Consider the following 22843-nt stretch of genomic DNA (forward strand, 5'->3'; position numbering starts at 1 on the left):
TTACTCAGCTATGACCTGTCTGAAATAATATCTGCTTAGAAGAGTCAAGAAAGAAAAATCACAGTTGCTCAGTACATGGGACATTTCATCATTATTCTATAATAAATATCAGGGTTTTTGATGAGTTTAAAATATATAAGCTCGCCCACTGCAGTGGAGGAGACCTTTGGATTTGGGCTCTGGTTCAAAGTTGTTGTGACCTCATCATACCAGGACGGATTAGAGATGTCATAGGCTGCTCACGTGACCATTTCCCTGACAAGAGGAGTCTTCTTTCTCTAAAATTACTCTGTTTTAGCACTCAGGGTGTCTTTTAGCAGCCTTTTCTCTCCTCTTGACACGAGGAACCCAACGGATTGCTGCTGTTTCAAAAAGGTCACTCTTACAGACCAGGGGATTCCAGTGGTCAGGGTTCAGGTAGTCATGGTTGGGTGCCTTCCAGGGGCTGCGAATGTGAGAGAATTCTGAAGCACAGCCCCTAGAGGCTGGTGTGTAAGTCATTTCCTAGGCTGCATGGGCAATTTAACTGGTAAACCATCTGCATTTCAGCTTACTTATAAAATTAATTTTTTTGTGGTAGAATTTATACCTAACAAAATGTTTGTCAATTCAACAGCGTTTACAGGTATAGTTTGGTGACACTGATTACGTTCAGCATGTTTTACAGTCATCCCAACCAAAAACCAAACCAAGTGCCATCAAGTTGATTCCAACTCCCAGCGACCGTATAGGACAGAGTACCACTGCCCCATAGACTTTCCAAAGAGCGCCTGGTGGATTTGAACTGCCGAGACTTTGGTTAGCAGCCGTGGCACTTAACCACTAAGCCACCAGGGTTTCCACATGGAAATGGTAACCCTTTCTCACTGAGCAAACACAAGGCTGTGCTGTTGTTGTTTCTGCAGAGGTTTTGCTCCTTGTCATCCTCTAACATTAGACTGTGTTTGTGGACCTATTACATTCCCACCTTGGGCCTTGGTGCTCTCTGTTGAATGAGAGTTTCCTGACCTGAATGAGCCACATACTTATCTCTAAGAGTTGAAGAAAATGTGACCAGCTCAGTGTTTGGGTTGCTAGTGTGTTGATAATTGGCCCCTGGTCCTGCCATGGTTGTGAGAAACAAAAGCAAAACGGCCATTCTGCAGTGTTTACCAGTTAGTATACATCGTCCTGTCTTCACCCTGTGCTTTATGTTTTGTTGAGTGTGTTCTGGTAGGGCTTACGGAAGGAGTGGTAATTGTTTGTTCACAAGGAAGTGAAGATCTGAATGAGAGCATTTCTCTAATGTCTGCTATGTTTTCTAACCATTCCATACAGTAAAGAGAGAGGAGAATATGACTGCAATTGGTCACAGTCGAGATGTAGAGAGATAATTTCAGTGCTGGAAGTCTGTGAGACAGAAAGCAATCAGTGAGGAAGTGAATGTCGTTAGTGAAGGGACGAGGCTGATGGCCATACCCTAGAATACACCTTGATAGTACACAGAACCTTGTGTCAAATCCCTAAGAATCCTCTGTTCCCCAGGACTGTCAGCCTCACCCTTCATTCTTGTACATACTGAATTCCATGGTACCTTGCTGATGCAGAATGTGTCAATGTTTTAGGACTCAGTGGTTGTTGAGGACGTGGCTGTGGTCTTTACCTCGGAAGAGTGGGCTTTGCTGGATCTTACTCAGAGAAAACTCTACAGAGATGTGATGATCGAAACCTTCAGAAACCTGGCCTCAGTAGGTAAGACCAGATTCCTTTTTTTTTTCTGTTTTCTATTATTCCTTTAGTGAACAAAACTATTTTACTCATTAAGTTTACTGCAGAATTTGGGCTGAGGAATGAGAATAAATCATTAAATAAAGGAGGCATGGTCCTTTGGCCCATAGAGCTCATGTATCTTGGCTTTCCGTGAACACAAAGCAGTATGTATTATACTTAGCTTTCATTTCTCTTGTGATTAAAAGCCTTGAGGCTCTTTAAGTGTTGTAAATGTAAGCACTGGCTTTAGGGGTCACTTTGGGGCACTGAGAATATTGTATTTGGGGACCGCGTAGAGTATTACTGTGTTGATTACAAGTTTGACATGATTATTTTGCTGCAAATCAACCCACACCTGTCTATCTTCAGAGACCCTGAAGAGCAAAGTATTGGCTCAATGTCAAGGAACTCCTCATTACTCTTCACTGTCTTCCCTCATGATAAGCGTTTCTTCATGAGCACCATGTCAGCTCTACACATATTTTCCCAGAGACACAACTTCACAGAAACCTGAGCTTCCTTTTCTCACTTTAGCAATCCTTTCACAGCTGTGGTTATGCGGATCCTTTTCCTCTTTTAATGTTACATGTATATCGTGTCCAGTGTATTTCTACTTAGCTCTAACTAAATTTGTTCATGTCTCCGTCACTGTAAAAGTTCATAGAAGTATGTCCTAGTAAACTGCTTCTAAACCATTGCTAAAGTGCTGAAACAGTGAAATGTGGCTACGTCTTTATTAACAGTGGTCTTTTTTCCCTGATTAATTTCTTTCCATTTGTTTCATATTGTGAACCTCAACTTGAATTATTGGGTCAGACTTTGGAAACCTTAAGGATGGAGAAAAGTTACCCTGCAAAGATATAATGGTGGGATACTTAAAAAATAACACCTGGTCCTCCATGTTAGGAGAAATCTCTGAATCACACAGTAATAAAGATGATCATAAAAACCAAGAGAGACGTTTGAGGTGAGTTTCATTGAAAGAAGAGAAAACGGTGCTTCTGGAGAAAATCCTAAGTTGTGATGACATTAAAATACACATTCATATGCTGATGTGTCTATACCAAGGCTTCCAACTGTTTCAGAACAGTTCAATAATTGCAAACATAAAGAAGGATGCATAGCCACCAAACTTGTTGCCTGTTGGATTTTGACGTGAGCAGAGAACAGCTGGCAGTGCCCTGCACAAAGATGGTGTCCCACTACACTGCTTTGAATGTGTGTTGCTCGTCACAGTCCTGTTGTTGAGTGTTCTGCAGCAGGTTCCTGAAACTTTTTCGAATTCATGCAGATCGGATTATCGACAGTACTGTGGGGAGCAATGCACATTGAAAGCTGTGAGATTGGCTGCCATCTTTGTTCAGGGCTCTGTGGTTTGTTCCCAACACAGGTTGAAATCCGATGGGCAACCGGTACCCAACGCGAACACTGCCGTTATTTACATTGGCAATTGTTGAAGCAATACAAACCAGTTTGAAGCCCTGATATGTGCTTATAAATATATATATATATGTACGTATATTGTGTATGTATAAACTTTGCTGAAAACTTACTTGTTCAGAGAATTTTCACAATCTTTTCATAAATGTGTGTCACACATTGAGTATTTGAAACATATTTCACTTAAACACAATCATCAGAAAGCCTCATATTTTAGAAAAACAGTGACAATTATTGTATTATTTCTGCTAGATGATTTGAACTATGAAACAGGAGAGAAGTCAAGCAATAAACTGCATGTTCGCTTTGTTAGGTAATGTTGAAGTGGAAATAATTGATTTCCAACAACATGTTGCCTGTTTTTAACAGAATTCATACAGTGGAAAACCTCCGTGAAAGTAAGGAAGACAATCCGTGTGGGAAAACCTTCAGCTGGATTCCAAATCTTACCGTGCAGAAAAGAAATCCTCCAGAAGTAAATCCTTTTGAATGCTCTGACTGTGAAAAAGCCATTATGGATCCCTCATCACATAACCACCATACCTGTCAGTTTATGGCATTTAGAGAAGCCTGTGGTGGTGCCACTCCTATGAGATCTCTTAGTGGGAAGAAACCCCATAAGTGTGAGGTATGTGGGAAGGATTTCATTTGTATCTCAACTCTTAAGAGTCCTGTGACAACACTCATTAGTGACAATCAGTATAAATGTAATGAGTATGGGAAAGATTTCTGTAGTTTCTCGTCCTTTTGGACACATGTGAGAGGTCATAAGGGTGAATGTAAAGAAAGTTCTTCTAGTGACCCTTTATCCCTCCCTTTGTATAACAGAGATAAGCCTTATGAATGTAGGGAATTTAGGAAAGCCTTTAATTTTTCCTCAGCCCTCACTGCACATTTAGGCACTCACACTGGAGAGAGGCCTTATGAATGTAATGATTGTGGGAAAGACGTTAGACAATCCTCAAAAATCACTGTACATAGAAGGATTCACAGTGGAGAAAGACCTTATGAATGTAAGGAATATGGAAAAGACTTTAAGTGTTCCTCACATCTCACTAATCATAGAAGAACTCACCGTGGAGACAAGCCATATAAATGTACAGAATGTGGGAAAGCCTTTAGTCAGGCTTCATCCCTTATTACACATATAAGAACTCACAACGGACAGAGGCCTTATGAATGTAAGAAATGTGGGAAAGCCTTTAGTTATTCTTCAGGAATTGCTTCACATATGAGAACTCATACTGGTGTCAGACCTTATGAATGTAAGGAATGTAGGAAAACATTTAAGTATTCTTCTAACTTCACTTCACATGTAAGAACTCACAGTGGAGAGAAGCCTTATGAATGTAAGCAATGTGGAAAAGCCTTTAGGAAGTCCTCAGTCCTCATGACACATAGAAGAATTCATACTGGAGAGAGGCCATATGAATGTAAGGAATGTGGGAAAGCCTTTAGAGAGCCCTCACACCTCACCTCGCATATGCGAACTCACAGTGGAGAGAGGCCTTATGAATGTGAGGAATGTGGGAAAGCCTTTCGTCACTCAGGAAACCTCACTAACCATATAAGAACTCACAATGGGCAGAGGCCTTATGAATGTAAGGAATGTGGGAAAGCCTTTCGTCAGCTCTCAACCCTCACTACACATATAAAAATTCACACTGGAGAGAAGCCTTATGAATGTAAGCAGTGTGGGAAAGTCTTTAGGCAGTCCTCAGGCCTCATGACACATAGAAGAATTCATACTGGCGAGAGGCCATACCAATGCAAGGAATGTGGGAAAGCCTTTAGTTATTCTTCAGCGATGGCTTCACATAGGAGAGCTCATAATGGTGTCAGGCCTTATGAATGTAAGGAATGTGGGAAAACGTTTAGATATTCTTCTAACTTCACTTCACATATAAGAACTCACAGTGGAGAGAGGCCTTATGAATGTAAGGAATGTGGGAAAGTCTTTAGGCAATCCTCAAACCTCATTGTACATAGAAGGATTCACAGTGCAGAAAGGCCTTATGAATGTAAGGAATGTGGAAAAGCCTTTAAGTGTTCCTCACATCTCACTAATCATAGAAGAACTCACAGTGGAGACAAGCCATATAAATGTACAGAATGTGGGAAAGCCTATAGTCAGGCTTCATCCCTTACTACACATATCAGAACTCACAATGGACAGAGACCTTATGAATGTCAGAAATGTGGGAAAGCCTTTAATTACTCTTCAGTAATTGCTTCACATATGAGAACTCATACTGGTGTCAGGCCTTATGAATGTAAGGAATGTGGGAAAACATTTAGGTATTCTTCTAACTTGACTTCACATATAAGAACTCACAGTGGAGAGAAGCCTTATGAATGTAAGCAATGTGGGAAAGCCTTTAGGCAGTCCTCAGGCCTCATGACACATAGAAGAATTCATACTGGAGAGAGGCCATATCAATGTAAAGAATGTGGGAAGTCCTTTTGTGATTGCTCTTCCCTCAGAAGACATATAAAAACTCATAGTGGAGGACTTACGAATGTAAGGAGCGTGAGAAAGCCTATCCTTGTTCATCACACCTCACATCACATATAAGATCTCACTGTGGAGAGACTACTCTGTCAAAAGGGGGGCGTTTCATCCTTAATTCTATAATTTCAAACAGCAAATTTCTGAAAGTCAGTGATAAAAGAACAACGTTTCTCAGTGTGTAACAAAGCAGTACTACCTCTAAGAAGGAGTCATTAGAAATCCTTTCTGCCTATGAAAGTTTCATTTTCACTATGGGGTCGTCCTCACCAGTGTTTGTTACTTTCTCAGTCCAAGCTAAAATTTACCTTTCGGAAAGTCTTTGACTATAACAAATAAGCCTGTAGGGAATACCCAGGAGCAAATGTGGTTTTATATTTGTTAATATTTTTAGAGATGTTATTTTGTATACAATGAAATACACTCTTCTTGTATTTGGTTTAAGAGTGTTTTTTGAAAAAAAAGGTATTCCATGGAAATTCCACTTTGGAATACAAGCTGACAGTTTCTTCGAAATCTAAACACAGGCCTCCCATTCTGAGCTAGCAGTAATACTCCTAGGTATTTACCCACATGAGTTAAAAACATATATCCATATAAAAACCTGCTCACAAATGTTTATAGCAGCTTTCTTCATAATTACAATAATTGAAAGCACCCAAAATGTCATTGAATAGGTAAATCTGAAAAAAAATGGTGAGACATCCATACAATGGTGTATTACTGTCATGAAAATAATTAAGCTATCAAGGTAGGAAAAGTTATGGAAGAATCTCAAATCCACACTAAGTGAAAGAAGCCGGTCTAGAAAAGCTACATCCTGTGTGATCCCAAGCCTATGACATTCTGGAAAAGTATGAAGTGTAGAGGCAGTACAAAGATCATTGATTGCCAGGGGTTTGGGGAGAGGGAGGAGGAACGAATAGGTGGAGCCCAGGGAATTTTTACAACTGTGTAACTATTCTGTAAGATATGTAATGATGGACTGATGACAGTATGCATTTGTCAAAACCTATAGGAGTATAAACACAAAGAGTGAACTCTGATGAAGTCTATGTATTTTAGTTGAAAACCACGTCTCACTATTGATGTGCCCGTTGTTAGAAACGTATCCCACACCGCAGGAATGCAACATGTTAACAATAGGAGAAACACTGGGTGTAGGTGGGATGCATGGGGAGTCTGTACTTGATGCACAATTTTTCAGTAAATACTCATGTCTCTGAAAACAAAGTGAATTTCAAAACTATGAAAAATATGGAATCCCATTTTTGTTTTGTTTTTATAACAGGGGCTGCAGAATCTATTGAAGTTTCTTATATCTTTTTCGTATGAACTAAGTAGACATCATTTGTTTTTGTTTCTTATAACTGAATTTAAAAACTATTGTAAAATGCATGTAAAAATAAATTTTGCCATTTTAACCATCTGAAGTGTACAAATTCATTAGTTACTTTCACAATGTTGTGCAACCATCAACCCTAATTCAAAACTTCTTCATCCCATCCCATTTGGAACAAAGGAGAATGCAGAAAACCAAACACACACAGAAAATATTAGCCCAAAGTACTAAAGGAGTACATGAACCAGAGACTGCACCAGCCTGAGACCAGAACAACTAGATGGTGCCTGGCTGCCAGCAATGACTGTCCTACCAGGGAACACAACACAGTCTCTGACAAAACAAGATAAAAATGTAGAACAGAGCTCAGATTCATGTTTGAGCAGATTTCATGGTCTTACAGAGACTGGAGGACCCCCCAAAACTATGGCCTCCGGACACACTGTGAACCGCTAACTGAAACCATTCTCCAAGCGCGCTCATCAGACACAGATTAGACAGGAGTGTAAAACCAAAAGTAATAAGCATGAGGAATGTGCTTCTTAGTTCAATTAGATTTATAAGACCAAATAGGTAGCTCCTGCCCAAAAGCAGGATAAGAAGGCAGGAAGGGACAGGGAAATTGGTCAAATGGACACAGCGAACCCAGGGGATTCCAACTAATGCCACAAAACAATATGTATATAAATTTCTTAATACGAAACTTACTTGAGGTGTAATGTTTCACCTAAAGAATAAGAAAAGTTTTTTTTCATCACCCCAAACAGAAACTCTGTACCCAACAAGCAATAAGTCCCGATTTCCACTCCCTCCAGCCCCCGGTAACTAATAATAAACTGTTCTCTCTGCTTTTGCCAGTTCTGGGCATTTCACATAAACAGAATTGTATGAAATTCGTCCTTTAGTGTCTGGCTTATTTCACTCGTCATAATATGTGTTCAAGGTTCATCCATCAACTTGCATGTACCAGAACTTCATTTCTCTTTGTGGTTGAATAAATATTCAATTTCTTCCTCTGTGGCATTAGTCGTTGATGCATAAATTTGAATAATGTTGGTATTAACTCTTCTTCCTTGTAGGCATATGGATATTATGGTGTCATTGACAACGTTGTAATTCAGGATCTTGAAATGTTCTTTTTGGTGATGAATGCGATTCCATTCCTCTTCAATTTGTCATTCCTGGCATAGTTGCTCATATGAATCTCTGAAATTGCCCATACCAGTCCATTTCACCTCAGTAATGCCTAGGATATTGATCTTTATGAGTTCTATTTCATTTCTGACAACTTCCAAAGCTGCAGAATTTCATTAATAATGGTAATGTGGGTCAGCGAACAGAGGATTGAGAAAATGCTCACCATCACTAGCCATTAAAGAAATGCAAATCAAAACCAAAATGAGGCAGGAAGAGAGGGGTATTCACTAAGTAGGGAGCAGACAAAAATGTAGGCGACGGGAAGTACAAGTGAAGTAAACCAAAAGAAATTTCCTAAATACAACCAAAAGCTTCAAAGGCCAGAGTAGGAGGGACAGGTGTTTGGAGACCAGGGTTGCAAGGGACATGTAGATCAATTGCATTAACAAAATGTATTAAGAAAACAGTCTGTGTTCCACTTTGGTGAGAGGCCTCTGGGGTTTTAAACGCTACCAAGTGGCCATCTAAGATGCATCACTTGGTCTGAACCCACATGGAGCAAAGGAGAATGAAGAACACCAAAGACTCAAGAGAAATATAAGCCCAAGAAACAGGGCCACATAAACCAGAGACTCCACCAGCCTGAGACTCAAAGAACTAGATGGTGCCCGGCTGCTGGTGATCATTGCCCTGAGAGAACACAACAGAGAATCCCTGATGGAGCAGGACAATAGTGGGATGCAGATCTTAAATTCTCATAAAAAGCCGAGGCTTAATGGTTTGCCTGAGACCGAGGGACCTGACAGCCATGGTCCCCATACCCTTTGATAGCCCAAGATTGGAACCTTTCATGAAACCAACTCTACAGGCAAGGATTGGCCTAGACTATAAGACAATGATGCTGCTGAGAAGTGAACGTCATGGCTCAAGGAGACACGTAGGATTATGTGGGCAACTCCTGTGTGGTGGCGAGATGAGAAGGAAGAGGGGGACAGGAGCTGGCTGAATGGACACGGGGAATGCAGGGTGGAGAGGAGGAATGCGCTGTCTCAAAGGGAGAGCAGCTGGGACTGCATAGCAAGGTGTGCACAGCTTTTTGTATGAGAGACTGACTTGAATTGTAAACTTTCACCTAAACCACAATAAATTAAGGAAAACTATGAGCTACCTTCTCACTCCAACGTTATTGGCACATAACAACAACAAAAATAAAAACACAAAAATCAATGCTGGAGAGGTTGAAGGGATGTCATGGGTTGAATTATGTCTCCCGGAAATGTATTAACTTGTTTAAGACATGATTCCTAGTATTCTGTGGTTGTCCTCCATTTTGTGATTGTAGTTTTATGTTAAAGAGGATTAGCGTGGGATGTAACACCCTTACCAGGTCACCTCCCTGATCCAATGAAAAGGGAGTTTCCCTGGAGTGTGGCATGCACCACCTTTCATGAGAGACAAAAGGAAAAAAAAGTAAGTAGAGACAGGGGAATCTCATACCGCTAAGCAGTGCCGGGAGTAGAGCACGTCCTTTGGACCCAGGGTCCCTGCTCAGAGAAGCTCCCAATCCTGGGGTAGACTGAGGAGAAGGCTGACAGTAAAAGCCTTTCCCTGGAGCCAACGTCTCAAATTTGGACTTTTAGCCTACTTTACTGTGAAGAAATAAATTTCTCTTTGTTAAAGCCATCCACTTGTGGTATCTCTGTTATAGCAGCACTAGATGACAAAGACAAAGGAGTTTGGAACTCTTATGCACTGCTGGTGAGAATGTAAAGTGGTACAACCATTTTGGAAGACGATTTGGTGCTTCCATAAAAAGCTAGAAGTAGAAATATCATAGGATTCAGTAATGCCACTCTTAGGAATATACCCTAGAGAAATAAGAATCATCACACAAATAGACATACCCATACCCAAGTTCACTGCAGCATTATCTACAATAGCAAAAAGATGGAAACAACCTAAGTGCCCATCGACAGGTGAATGGATGTCTTAGTCATCTAGTACTGCTATAACAGAAATGCTGAAAGTGGATGGTTTTAAGAAAGAGAAATTTTATTCTCTCACAGTCCAGAAGGCTAGAAGTCTGAATTCAAGGCACTGTCATCTCCAAGGGAAGACTTTCTGTCCGTGCTGGCTCTGGAGGAAGTTCCTTGTCATCAGTCTTCCCTTGGTCTGGGAGCATCCCAGTGCAGGAACCTCAGGTCCAAAGGACACACACTGCTGCTGGCGCTGCTTTCTTGGCGGTATGAGGTCCCCATGTCTCTCTGATGGTTTCTCTCTTTTATATGTCAGAAGAGATCGCCTTAAGACACTACTTAGGCTTGTAGACCTCATCAATATAACTGCCGCTAATTCAGCTTCTTACATCATATTGATAGGATTTACAACACATAGAGAAATCTGAAGATAAAATGGTAGACAATCATACAAGGGAATGATGACCTATCGAAATTGAGAGATATTTGGGGGGGGGGAATCAATTCAATCCATGACAATGGGTAAACAACCTATGGTACCTGAACACAATGGAATACTATGCAAATATAATGAAGAATGATGAATCTGGGAAACATCTCACAACACGGATGAGTTGGGAGGGCATTTTAATGAGTGTAATGGGTCAATCACAAAAGGACGAATACTTCATGAGACCACTATTACAAAAACTCATAGGAAGTTTTAAACACAGAAACGATCTCTGATGGTTACAAGGAAAGGGCGAGGAAGGAGAGAAAAACACTAGTGAATAGTTAAGAGGTAGCTTTGATGAAGGCTAAGGCACTACGCAATACTGGGGAAGTCAGCAGAGCTTGATCAAGCCAAGGTCATGGAAACTTCACAGACAAATCCAAAATCCCTGAGGGATCATATTACTGGGTTGAGGGCTGGGGACCATTGACTCATTAATATCTAGATCAATTGGCATAACATACTTTATAAGGAAAATGTTCTGCATCCTACTTTGGCGAGTAGCATCTGTGGTCTTAAAAGCTCGTGAGCAGCCATCTAAGATACTCCACTTTTCTCACCTTGTCTGGACCAAGGAATAATGCAGAACACCACAGTCACAAGGTAAAAATTAGCTCAAAGCACTAATGAACAACAACCACAGCCTCCACCAGACAGTCCAGCACAACCAGGTGGGGCCCTGCTATCCACACCGACTGCTCTGACAGGGATCACGATAGAGGATCCGAGACAGAGCTGGAGGAAAAAGTAGAACAAAATCCAAACTGACAAGAGAAGACCAGACTTACTCGTATGACAGAGACTGAGAAACCCCGAGAGTATGGCCCCCAGACAGCCTTTTAACTCAGTACTGAAGTCACTCCTGAGGTTCACTGTTCAGATAAAGATTAGAAAGGCACATTAAAAGAAAAAAAAAAAAGGGAAGTGAATTGTAGAAAATACGAATCTAGGACAATTGAAAGACTCCATCCCTGTTACTATTTTAACGCAAGTCCAGTCCCTAATCCTATTTCCCAAGATTCCCAAATGGGACATGGATATAGTCCCCATTTATTTCCTTAGAGCCTTTTTAAATGTTTTCTTTGTGTTTTGGAGACATTCCCCTTACATTAGTTATTCTCAGCTGGGGATTATTTTCCACCTCAGGATATCTGGCAATATTTGGAAACACTGCGAGGGAGGCACGTGCTAATACACTCTAGTGTTTTAGAGGTCAAGTAGGCTGCTGAACATTCTACATGCATCGTGGAGTATGCAGCCCTGGTGGAAGCTGTTCCACATGGACAAAAAACGACCTAACAGTATGGGACAAAATCCAGGGAAACATCAAAATTCCCTTTTACATGACAAAAGCCAACATCTACTTGAAACTTCACATGGTAATTCTTGTGCTGGTGATTTACCATATTAGCTCATTTAATCCTCATATCAACCACGTGGCACATGTTTTCATAGCCTCTCACAGATGAGGAAACTGAGGCACAGCGAAGGTAAACATATTTCTCAAAACCACCTTCTATTAAGGTGGCATCAAGATTTTCAAGCCAGGAAAGGAAAACCTAGGAGTTCACACTATTAACTGTACTGTTCCATCACCCATGGACACATGTGTCCAGCACAGGACATTAGCGATGTCTCTGGCAGGAAAACTCACTGTAGAGAAGCGTCTGCAGGGCTCCCTTTATGCCTGTTCACCAAGTTGTAGATGAAGGGCTTTGTCATGGAGGCGACCGCCGTGTACAGAACGGCAAAGACCCCTGCACAAGTGATGTGGATGTAGAACACACAGACATAAGCAGGCAGGCTTCGTAGAACGAGGAGACAAACGAGAGGTGAGACCCACAGGAGAAAATGCTTTATACTTCCTGTTACGGATCGAATTTGTATCCCCCAAAATATGTGTTATAAACCTTAATCCCTATACTTGTGGATATAGTAGTATTTGGGAGTGTGGTTTCTTCATTATGCTAATGAGGCAATATCAGCGCAAGGTATGTCTTAAGTCAATCTCTTTTGAGATGTAAAGAAAATCTGATTGAGCAAGCAACCAAGCAGGCAACCAGAAATGGGGAAGACAGATGCCACACCACATGAAGATAAGCAAGAAACTGAGATCAGAAGCTGAGAAGAGACAAGGACCTTCCCTTAGAGGCCACAGAGAAAGGAAGCCTTCCCTAGAGCTGGTGCCCTGAATTTGAACTTCCAGCTCCCTAAACTGTTGAGAAAATAACTTTGTTTGTTACACCCACCCACATGTGTTATTTCTGTTTTATCAACACTAGGCAACTAAGAATTTGTTATGGGACAGTGGGATGCTGCTCTAAAAATATCTAAAATGTGGAAGTGGTTTTCGAATTGGGCAATAGGAAAAGCCTCGAAGAGTTTTAATGTGCGTAATAATCAAAGCCTAGGTCGGTAAAATTATGGACATCAAAAGCCATTCTGGTGAGGGCTCAGAAAGAAGTGAGGTGAGACATAGAAAATTCTCTATCATTTTAAAGAGTACGTTTGGTGCCATCAACAGAATGTTGCTAGACATGTGGACATTAAATGTGCTTCTGCTGGGGCTTTAAAAGGAGATCATGTGATTGGACGATGGAGGAGGACTAATTCTTTTTAGGCAATGTCAAATAGCTTGCCTGAATTATGTCCAAATGTTTTGTGGGAGGCAGACCTTATAACTGATGACCTGGGATATAAGGGTGAGGGGATTTCTCAGCAAGGTCTTAAAGATGTCACATGGTTTCTTTTTACTGCTAATAGTAAAATGCAAGAGGAAAGAGATGGACTTAAAAGTGAACTGTGCAACATGAAAACAGAACTTAAAGGTTTGGAAAATTCTGTTGAACAAACTAAGGACACGTGTCCTAGAGTGTTTGTCAAGGATGTGGCTGCAAAAGGAAAGCCCTCTGCCTCTTGGAAGTCTACAGGCAAGTAAGTGGGTAGAGGAAGTACATCTGTTGTCCTCCAAAAGAAGAATAATCCCTGCGGCTGCTCTGAGATCAGTAGAATAGTTGGAAGGAACAGCAGAACCAGGGCTGACTGATTGTCAAAGGGTTGGACCAAGAACTCTTGGGTTCCAAAGGGTGTAGACACACCCTCCTAGGTTTCAAAGACTTAAATCTCCACCAACTCGGTTTTGGCATGTGGGGCTGCCATTCAGTTGTGCCAAGAGGATTGGTCTGCTGCTCAAAGCTGAGAGAGTGGGGTTGCCATGCTCAAGGGGCAGGAGAATGGTGTCTGCCCGGGTGGAGGGGAAATAGTCGCCACTAAGGTGGACTAGTAGGATAGGGGCACCTAAAGCCAAGGGAGCAGCGTTGCGAACCCAGTGGCCTTGGAAGTTAGGTGTGAAACCCGAAGCCGAGAGACCTCCAACCAGAATCCAGAAAGCATGGCCAACACCCACGCTCTGGAGGGTGGGAACATTGCCCAGATGCTCTCAGGGAACAGAGGATCAGTTTCAACCCTTGAAAACTAATGAAATTTGTCTTGCTGGGTTTTGGAATTGGTTGGTGCCCATTATCCCTTCTTTCCCTCCAATTTCTCCCATTTGAAATGGAAATGTTTACCTTGTGCCTATTCCACCATTGTACTTTGGAAACAGGTAACTTGTAGTCTAGGTTTCACAGGTTTACAGATGCAAAGGAATTTTGACACATCTTTGATTTTCAGTACTCAGAAGATGAGATTTTGGGCTTGGAGTTGATTTAAGACATTTAGGATGGTGTGACATGGTGAATGTTTTTTGCATGTGGTGAGGACATGAATTTGGGGGAAGTCAAAAAGTGAAATGTTATGTATTGAATTGTGTCCCCCAGAAATCTGTGTTGTAAATCCTAAACCCTATCCCTGTGGTTATAATTCCATCTGGGAGTGGGTTTTCTTATGTTAAGGAGACAGTATTAGCGAAGATAGTATGAATCATTTTTGTAATCTCAGAAATCCTACTTGCTTAAGTCAATCTGTTTTGAGGTACAAAAAGAGAAATTTTAAGCAAGGAACCTAATGAACATGCAGAGATCGAGGGAAACAGATGCCACATCACGTGAAGATCATCAAGGAACAGAGATACATGACCTGAGACAAGGACTTTCCCCCGAAGCCCACAGAAAGAGATAGCATTTCCCTAGAGGCAGCACCCTGAATTTAGGCTTCTAGCCTCCTAAACTGTGAGAAAACAAATTTGGTAAAGCCACCCACTTCTGGTATTTCTGTTACAGCAACTCTAGGTAACTAAGTCACTTCCCTTCCTTTCTTCAGATGCTCAGTAATAATACGCAGTTTCTGCATATATGAAAAGGATCCGAGCAAGAGGAAGAAAAACCATGATGTCTGTCACAATATATAACACAAGGTTATTGATGAAGGTGTTGGAGTAGGCAAGCTTGAGGACTTTGGTGAGCTCACAGAAATAGCGTGGGATTTCAATCACTGCACAGAAAGTACCAGCACAGTCAAAGGGTCAGGAAGAGCACCCAGCATGCTGACGAGCCAAGGGTTTTGAAGAAATGTGTAGTGCTGAGACAGAAAGGTCCACATAAACCAGAGGGTCCTTCACCCTGAGACCAGAAGAACTAGATGGTGCACAGCTACCACCAATGACTGCCCTAACAGGGAACACAATAGGGAGTCCCTGACAGAGCAGGAGGAATGCGGGCAGCAGAACTCAAATTCTAGTAAAAAACCAGACTTAGTGGTCTGACTGAGACAGGAGGAACCCCTGAAAACATGACCCCCGGACTCTCTGTTCACCCAGAACTAAAACCATTCCCAAAGCCAACTCTTCAGACGTAGAATAGACTGCACTATAACGCATAAAATGATACTCTTGAAGAGTGTGCTTCTTAGTTCAAGCAGATACACAAGACTAAATGGGCAGCTCCTGTCCAGAGGCGAGATGAGACAGCGAAAGGGATAAGAGCTATTTGAATGGACACGGAAAATCCGGGGTGGAAAGGAGAAATGTGTGGTCACATTACAGGGACAGCAACTAGGGTCACATAACAATGTGTGTATAAACTTTTGTATGAGAAACTAACTTGAGCTGTAAATTTTCAACTAAAGCACACATACAAAACAGAACAGGGCTTGTTGGGTTTGAGGTGGTGGGGCTGCCAGAGGGATTAGAAGAATGGGGCCACCCAAGGCAAGGAAGCAGTGTTGCCATCTCAGTGGACTTCAAAGGCCAAGATCAAGCTCAGGATTCAAGGGCCTACGCCCAGAATCCAAAGATCATGGTCAACACCTAGACTCTGGAATGCAGGGTCATTGCCTGGATGTTCTCAGAGAACAGAGGATTATTTTGAAGCCTTGAGTGATAATATATGTTGGGGGGCTGGGTTGTGGACTTACTTGCTGCCCCTTATCCCTTCTTGCCCTCTAATTTGCCCCTCTTGTGATGGAAAATTCAACCTTGTGTCTGTTCTATTATTGTACTTTGGAAACAGATAATTTGTAGCCTAGATTTCACAGGTTCACAGATGAAGAGGAATTTTGTCCGAGGATGGAATATGCCTCAAGTCTCACCCATATTTGATTTAGATGACTTGGAAGATGAGATTTTGAACTTAGAGTTGATTTAGGACTTTTGGAATGATGCGATGGGGTGAATGGGTTTTGCATGTGGCAGATATATTAATTTTGGGGGCCAAAGCATGGAATGTTACAGACTGAATTGTGTCTCCCAAAAGTATTGTCATAAATCCTGCCCTGTATATCTCTGGTCATATTCCCATTTGGGAATGGGTTGCCTTTGTTATGTTAATGAGACAGGATTAGTGCTGGCTGTGTCTTGAGTCAATGTCTTTTGAGATATAAAAGAGACCCAACAAGTAAGCCAGAGAAACTGAGATGGAGGAAGAGAGTTGACAAGCCACATGAAGAACACTCTGGAGCACCTCGGGAAGAGATAAGGACCTTCTCCGAATTGTATTTATTTTGTTGTTGTTGAGAATATACACAGCAAAACATACAGCAATTCAACAGTTTCTATATGTACCATTTAGTGACATTGATTACATTCTTCAAGTTGTGTAACCATTCTTGTCCTCCTTTTCTGAGTTCTTCCTTCCCCATTAACATAAATTCATTGCTCCCTAAGTTTCCTATCTAATCTTTCCCGCTGCTGTTGTCAATTTGATCCCACATAGATAATTGCTAAAAGGGCCCGATGCTCCAGGCAGGCATTTTTGACGAGTTAAACAATTGTTTAGGTTTAAGAAGACTTCAGGGGATATTTTTGGTTTAAGCATTAATGTTTATCTCAGGACAATAGTTTCAGGGGTTCATTCAACCTTCATGGATTTAGGAAGTCGGAATCCATGAGAATTTGAAATTCTTATCTCTATTTTATCCCTTTTTATGAGGACTCATCTATAGAGTCTTTGATCAGAATGTTCAGTAATGGCAGTTGGGTACCACCCACTTCTTCTGGTCTGATGGTATTGGAAGCAGTTTTTCATGGAGACAATTATCTGCACTTTCCATACCTTCCTTATATTCCTGACTCAAGTGTTTCCTCTGTTGCTGCCGGTGAATACAGACCAACTCTTATGCCTTTCATGGCCCCTTGTAAGTGTTTAAGACCCCAGTCACTACACAACTAACTAGAAGGTATAAGTACTAAATATGCGATTAGGTCACTTACTCAGAATATCCCATGAAACCATGATCCTAAACCTCCAAACCAAGTAAACAAATCTGAAGAGATTTAAGCTGATTCAGCATCTACTTCGTTTTTTAACATTGTAAATATCTCTCACAAACCATTTCCATCTTCATCTTTTTTTAGTTTTATTGTGCTTTAAGGGAAAAAAAATTTTTTTTAAATAAAAGTTTACAAATTAGATAACTCACTCATATAAAAATTTATATAACCTTGCTATGCTGAGATTTTGAGGGCCTATGAATCTGCATTCTACCCCTCACCCACCTGGATAAGAGACTAGGCTAGATGTGGGGTCTTTACATCTCTAAAATCCCATATTCCACGAATAGCGAAGATGTGAGGGTGGGTGGGCGTGTCCAAGTCAGACAAGTCCTTGGATAGAACTGTTGATCCGCTGGGAGTTAAAAAACTAACAGGCAGGAGGCGGGGCCAAGATGGCGGACTAGGTAGACGCTACCTCGGATCCCTCTTGCAACGAAGACTCGGAAAAACAAGTGAATCGATCACGTACATAACAATCTACGAACCCTGAACAACAAACACAGATTTAGAGATGGAGAACGAACAAATACGGGGAAGCAGCGATTGTTTTCAGAGCCTGGAGCCAGCGTACCAGTCAGGTAACCTTTGGCGCCCGACTTAGGTCAGGGCCCAGGGGAGCTGACGGCACAAACAAGGGGCCCAGCCCTAGCCCCCAAACTCTCTCCGGGAGGGGGCCCAGCCGGTTCGCGCAGGCGGCGTGGGGACGCAGCCGATGGGAGGCAGTGACTGGTCTTGGAGCGGGGAGAGCAGCGTCCCAGCCAGGGAACCGTCCTGCCGTGATTTTGACTGGGCGCAGGCACGGCATAAGCACGGAGAGCTGCTCCACTCCCCTGAACTATCCCTGGGAGGGGGCCCAGCCGGTTAGCGCGGGCAGCGTGGCGACGCAGCTGGTGGGAGAAGTCCCCGGGAGGCAGCGACTGGTCTTGGAGCCAGGAGAGCAGCGGCCCAGCCGGGACACGCGGGTCACGGCACAAGCACGGGGAGCTGCTCTATTCACCTGAACTGACCCCAGGAGGGAGCCCAGCTGGTTCGCGGAGGTGGCACGGCGACGCGGCTGGCGGGACGAGAAGTCCCCGGGAGGCAGCGACTGATTTTGGAGTCGAGAGTGCACCGTCCCAGCAGGAGAACCTTGACGTTGGGCGTGGGGCTGGCAGCAGAGGATCTGACCGTGACTTCAGCGGGCCAGACCCCCCGGGGGCAATCTCCACACAGCCAGCACACATAGGCGAAGCGCCCCGCGGGAATCTCAGATATAATAGTCATTCCAAGCAAGACAAGCAACTCTGGCTATATTCTGAGGTGCTAATCTCCTATCTCTCTGATCCCTACCCCACCCTCCCCAGGCGGCTTCATTAACATCCGAATTGCCTGAGCCAGAGGGAGAACTCTGACAGGGATCTGACTGCATTTTTTTTTAGCGGATTTTCTGGAAAAACTAGTTTCCCAGTGATGGCTCGGAGACAGCGGTCCATATCAAACCACATAAAGAAGCAGACCATGACAGCTTCTACAACCCCCCAAACAAAAGAATCAAAATCTTTCCCAAAAGAAGATACAATCCTGAAATTATCAGATACAGAATATAAAAAACTAATTTACAGAATGCTTAATGATATCACAAATGAAATTAGGATAACTGCAGAAAAAGCCAAGGAACACATTGATAAAACTGTTGAAGAACTCAAAAAGATTATTCAAGAACATAGTGGAAAAATTAATAAGTTGCAAGAATCCATAGAGAGACAGCATGTAGAAATCCAAAAGATTAACAATAAAATTACAGAATTAGACAACGCACTAGGAAGTCAGAGGAGCAGACTCGAGCAATTAGAATGCAGACTGGGACATCTGGAGGACCAGGGAATCAACACCAACACAGCTGAAAAAAAATCAGATAAAAGAATTTAAAAAAATGAAGAAACCCTAAGAATTATGTGGGACTCTATCAAGAAGGATAACTTGCGGGTGATTGGAGTCTCAGAACAGGGAGGGGGGACAGAAAACACAGAGAAAATAGTTGAAGAACTCCTGACACAAAACTTCCCTGACATCATGAAAGACGAAAGGATATCTATCCAAGATGCTCATCGAACTCCATTTAAGATTGATCCAAAAAGAAAAACACCAAGACATATTATCATCAAACTCGCCAAAACCAAAGATAAACAGAAAATTTTAAAGCAGCCAGGGAGAAAACAAAGGTCTCCTTCAAGGGAGAATCAATAAGAATAAGTTCAGACTACTCAGCAGAAACCATGCAGGCAAGAAGGGAATGGAACGACATATACAGAGCACTGAAGGAGAAAAACTGCCAGCAAGGATCATATATCCAGCAAAACTCTCTCTGAAATATGAAGGCGAAATTAAGATATTTACAGATAAACACAAGCTTAGAGAATTTGCAAAAACCAAACCAAAGCTACAAGAAATACTAAAGGATATTGTTTGGTCAGAAAACAAATAATATCAGATACCAGCACAACACAAGGTCACAAAACAGAACGTCCTGGTATCAACTCAAATAGGGAAATCACAAAAACAAACAAATTAAGATTAATTAAAAAAAAATACACATAACAGGGAATCATGGAAGTCAATAGGTAAAAGATCACAATAATCAAAAAGAGGGACTAAATACAGGAGGCATTGAATTGCCGTATGGAAAATGATACAAGGCGATATAGAACAATACAAGTTAGGTTTTTACTTAGGAAAATAGGGGTAAATAATAAGGTAACCACAAAAAGGTATAACAACTCCATAACTCAAGATAAAAGCCAAGAAAAACGTAACGACTCAACTAACATAAAGTCAAACACTATGAAAATGAGGATCTCACAATTTACTAAGAAAAACGCCTCAGCACAAAAAAGTATGTGGAAAAATGAAATTGTCAGCAACACACATAAAAAGGCATCAAAATGACAGCACTAAAAACTTATTTATCTATAATTACGCTGAATGTAAATGGACTAAATGCACCAATAAAGAGACAGAGAGTCACAGACTGGATAAAGAAACACGATCCATCTATATGCCGCCTACAAGAGATACACCTTAGACTTAGAGACACAAACAAACTAAAACTCAAAGGATGGAAAAAAATATATCAAGCAAACAATAAGCAAAAAAAAAAAAAGAGGAGTAGCAATATTAATTTCTGACAAAATAGACTTTAGACTTAAATCCACCACAAAGGATAAAGAAGGACACTATATAATGATAAAAGGGACAATTGATCAGGAAGACATAACCATATTAAATATTTATGCACCCAATGACAGGGCTGCAAGATACATAAATCAAATTTTAACAGAATTGAAAAGCGAGATAGATACCTCCACAATTATAGTAGGAGACTTCAACACACCACTACCGGAGAAGGACAGGCATCCAGTAAGAAGCTCAACAGAGACACTGAAGACCTACTTACAACAATCAACCAACTTGACCTCATTGACTTATACAGAACTCTCCACCCAACTGCTGCAAAGTATACTTTTTTTTCTAGTGCACATGGAACATTCTCTAGAATAGACCACATATTAGGTCATAAAGCAAACCTTTGCAGAGTCCAAAACATCGAAATATTACAAAGCATCTTCTCAGACCACAAGGCAATAAAACTAGAAATCACTAACAGAAAAACTAGGGAAAAGAAATCAAATACTTGGAAAATGAACAATACCCTCCTGAAAAAGGACTGGGTTATAGAAGACATCAAGGAGGGAATAAGGAAATTCATAGAATGCAACGAGAATGAAAATACTACCTATCAAAACCTCTGGGACACAGCAAAAGCAGTGCTCAGAGGCCAATTTATATCGATAAATGCACACATACAAAAAGAAGAAAGAGCCAAAATCAGAGAACTGTCCCTATAACTTGAACAAATAGAAACTGAGCAACAAAAGAATCCATCAGGCACCAGAAGAAAACAAATAATAAAAATGAGAGCTGAACTAAATGAATTAGAGAAAAGAAAAACAATTGAAAGAATTAACAAAGCCAAAAGCTGGTTCTTCGAAAAAATTAACAAAATTGATAAACCATTGGCTGGCTGACTAAAGAAATACAGGAAAGGAAACAAATAACCTGAATAAGAAACGAGAAGGACCACATCACAACAGAACCAAATGAAATTAAAAGAATCATTTCAGATTACCATGAAAAATTGTACTCTAACAAATTTGAAAACCTAGAAGAAATGGATGAATTCTTGGAAAAACACTACCTTCCTAAACTAACACATTCAGAAGTAGAACAACTAAATAGACCCATAACAAAAAAAGAGATTGAAACGGTAATCAAAAAACTTCCAACAAAGAAAAGTCCTGGCCCGGACGGCTTCACTGCAGAGTTCTACCAAACCTTCAGAGAAGACTTAACACCACTACTACTGAAGGTATTTCAAAGCATAGAAAATGACGGAATACTACCCAACTCATTCCATGAAGCCACCATCTCCCTGATACCAAAACCAGGTAAAGACATCACAAAAAAAGAAAATTATAGACCTATATCCCTCATGAACATAGATGCAAAAATCCTCAACAAAATTCTAGCCAATAGAATCCAGCAACATATCAAAAAAATAATTCACCCTGATGAAGTGGGATTTATACCAGGTATGCAAGGCTGGTTTAATTTCAGAAAAACCATTAATGTAATCCATCACATAAATAAAACAAAAGACAAAAACCACATGATCTTATCAATTGATGCAGAAAAGGCATTTGACAAAGTCCAACACCCATTTATGATAAAAAGTCTTACCAAAATAGGAATTGAAGGAAAATTCCTCAACATAATAAAGGGCATCTATGCAAAGCCAACAGCCAATATCACTCTAAATGGAGAGAACCTGAAAACATTTCCCTTGAGAACGGGAACCAGACATGGATGCCCTTTATCACCGCTCTTATTCAACATCATGCTTGAAGTCCTAGTCATGGCAATTAGGCTAGACAAAGAAATAAAGGGTATCCGGATTGGCAAGGAGGAAGTAAAGTTATCACTATTTGCAGATGACATGATCTTATACATAGAAAACCCTAAGGAATCCTCCAGAAAACTACTGAAACTAATAGAAGAGTTTGGCAGAGTCTCAGGATATAAAATAAACATACAAAAATCACTTGGATTCCTCTACATCAACAAAAAGAACATCGAAGAGGAAATAACCAAATCAATACCATTCACAGTAGCCCCCAAGAAGATAAAATACTTAGGAATAAATCTTACCAAGGATGTCAAAGACCTACACAAAGAAAACTACAAAGCTCTACTACAAGAAATTCAAAAGGACATACCTAAGTGGAAAAACATACCTTGCTCATGGATAGAAAGACTTAACATAGTAAAAATGTCTATTCTACCAAAAGCCATCTATACATATAACGCACTTCTGATCCAAATTCCAATGTCATATTTTAAGGGGATAGAGAAACAAATCACCAATTTCATATGGAAGGGAAAGAAGCCCCGG

General features: G+C 41.1%; 1 protein-coding gene across 1 annotated transcript; it reads left to right on the forward strand.

Annotated features, from left to right (window-relative positions):
* The first annotated feature begins 3538 nt into the window (after positions 1 to 3538).
* LOC100670113 (zinc finger protein 345-like) lies at positions 3539 to 8230 on the forward strand. Its single transcript, XM_023542290.2, has 2 exons — positions 3539 to 5710; positions 8120 to 8230. The coding sequence occupies exons 1-2, from the start codon at positions 3539 to 3541 to the stop codon at positions 8228 to 8230; spliced, it is 2283 nt and encodes a 760-aa protein (XP_023398058.2).
* The last annotated feature ends 14613 nt before the right edge of the window (positions 8231 to 22843 follow it).

Source organism: Loxodonta africana, chromosome Y (assembly GCF_030014295.1).
Source record: "Loxodonta africana isolate mLoxAfr1 chromosome Y, mLoxAfr1.hap2, whole genome shotgun sequence".
In the NCBI taxonomy this organism is placed as follows: Eukaryota; Metazoa; Chordata; class Mammalia; order Proboscidea; family Elephantidae; genus Loxodonta; species Loxodonta africana.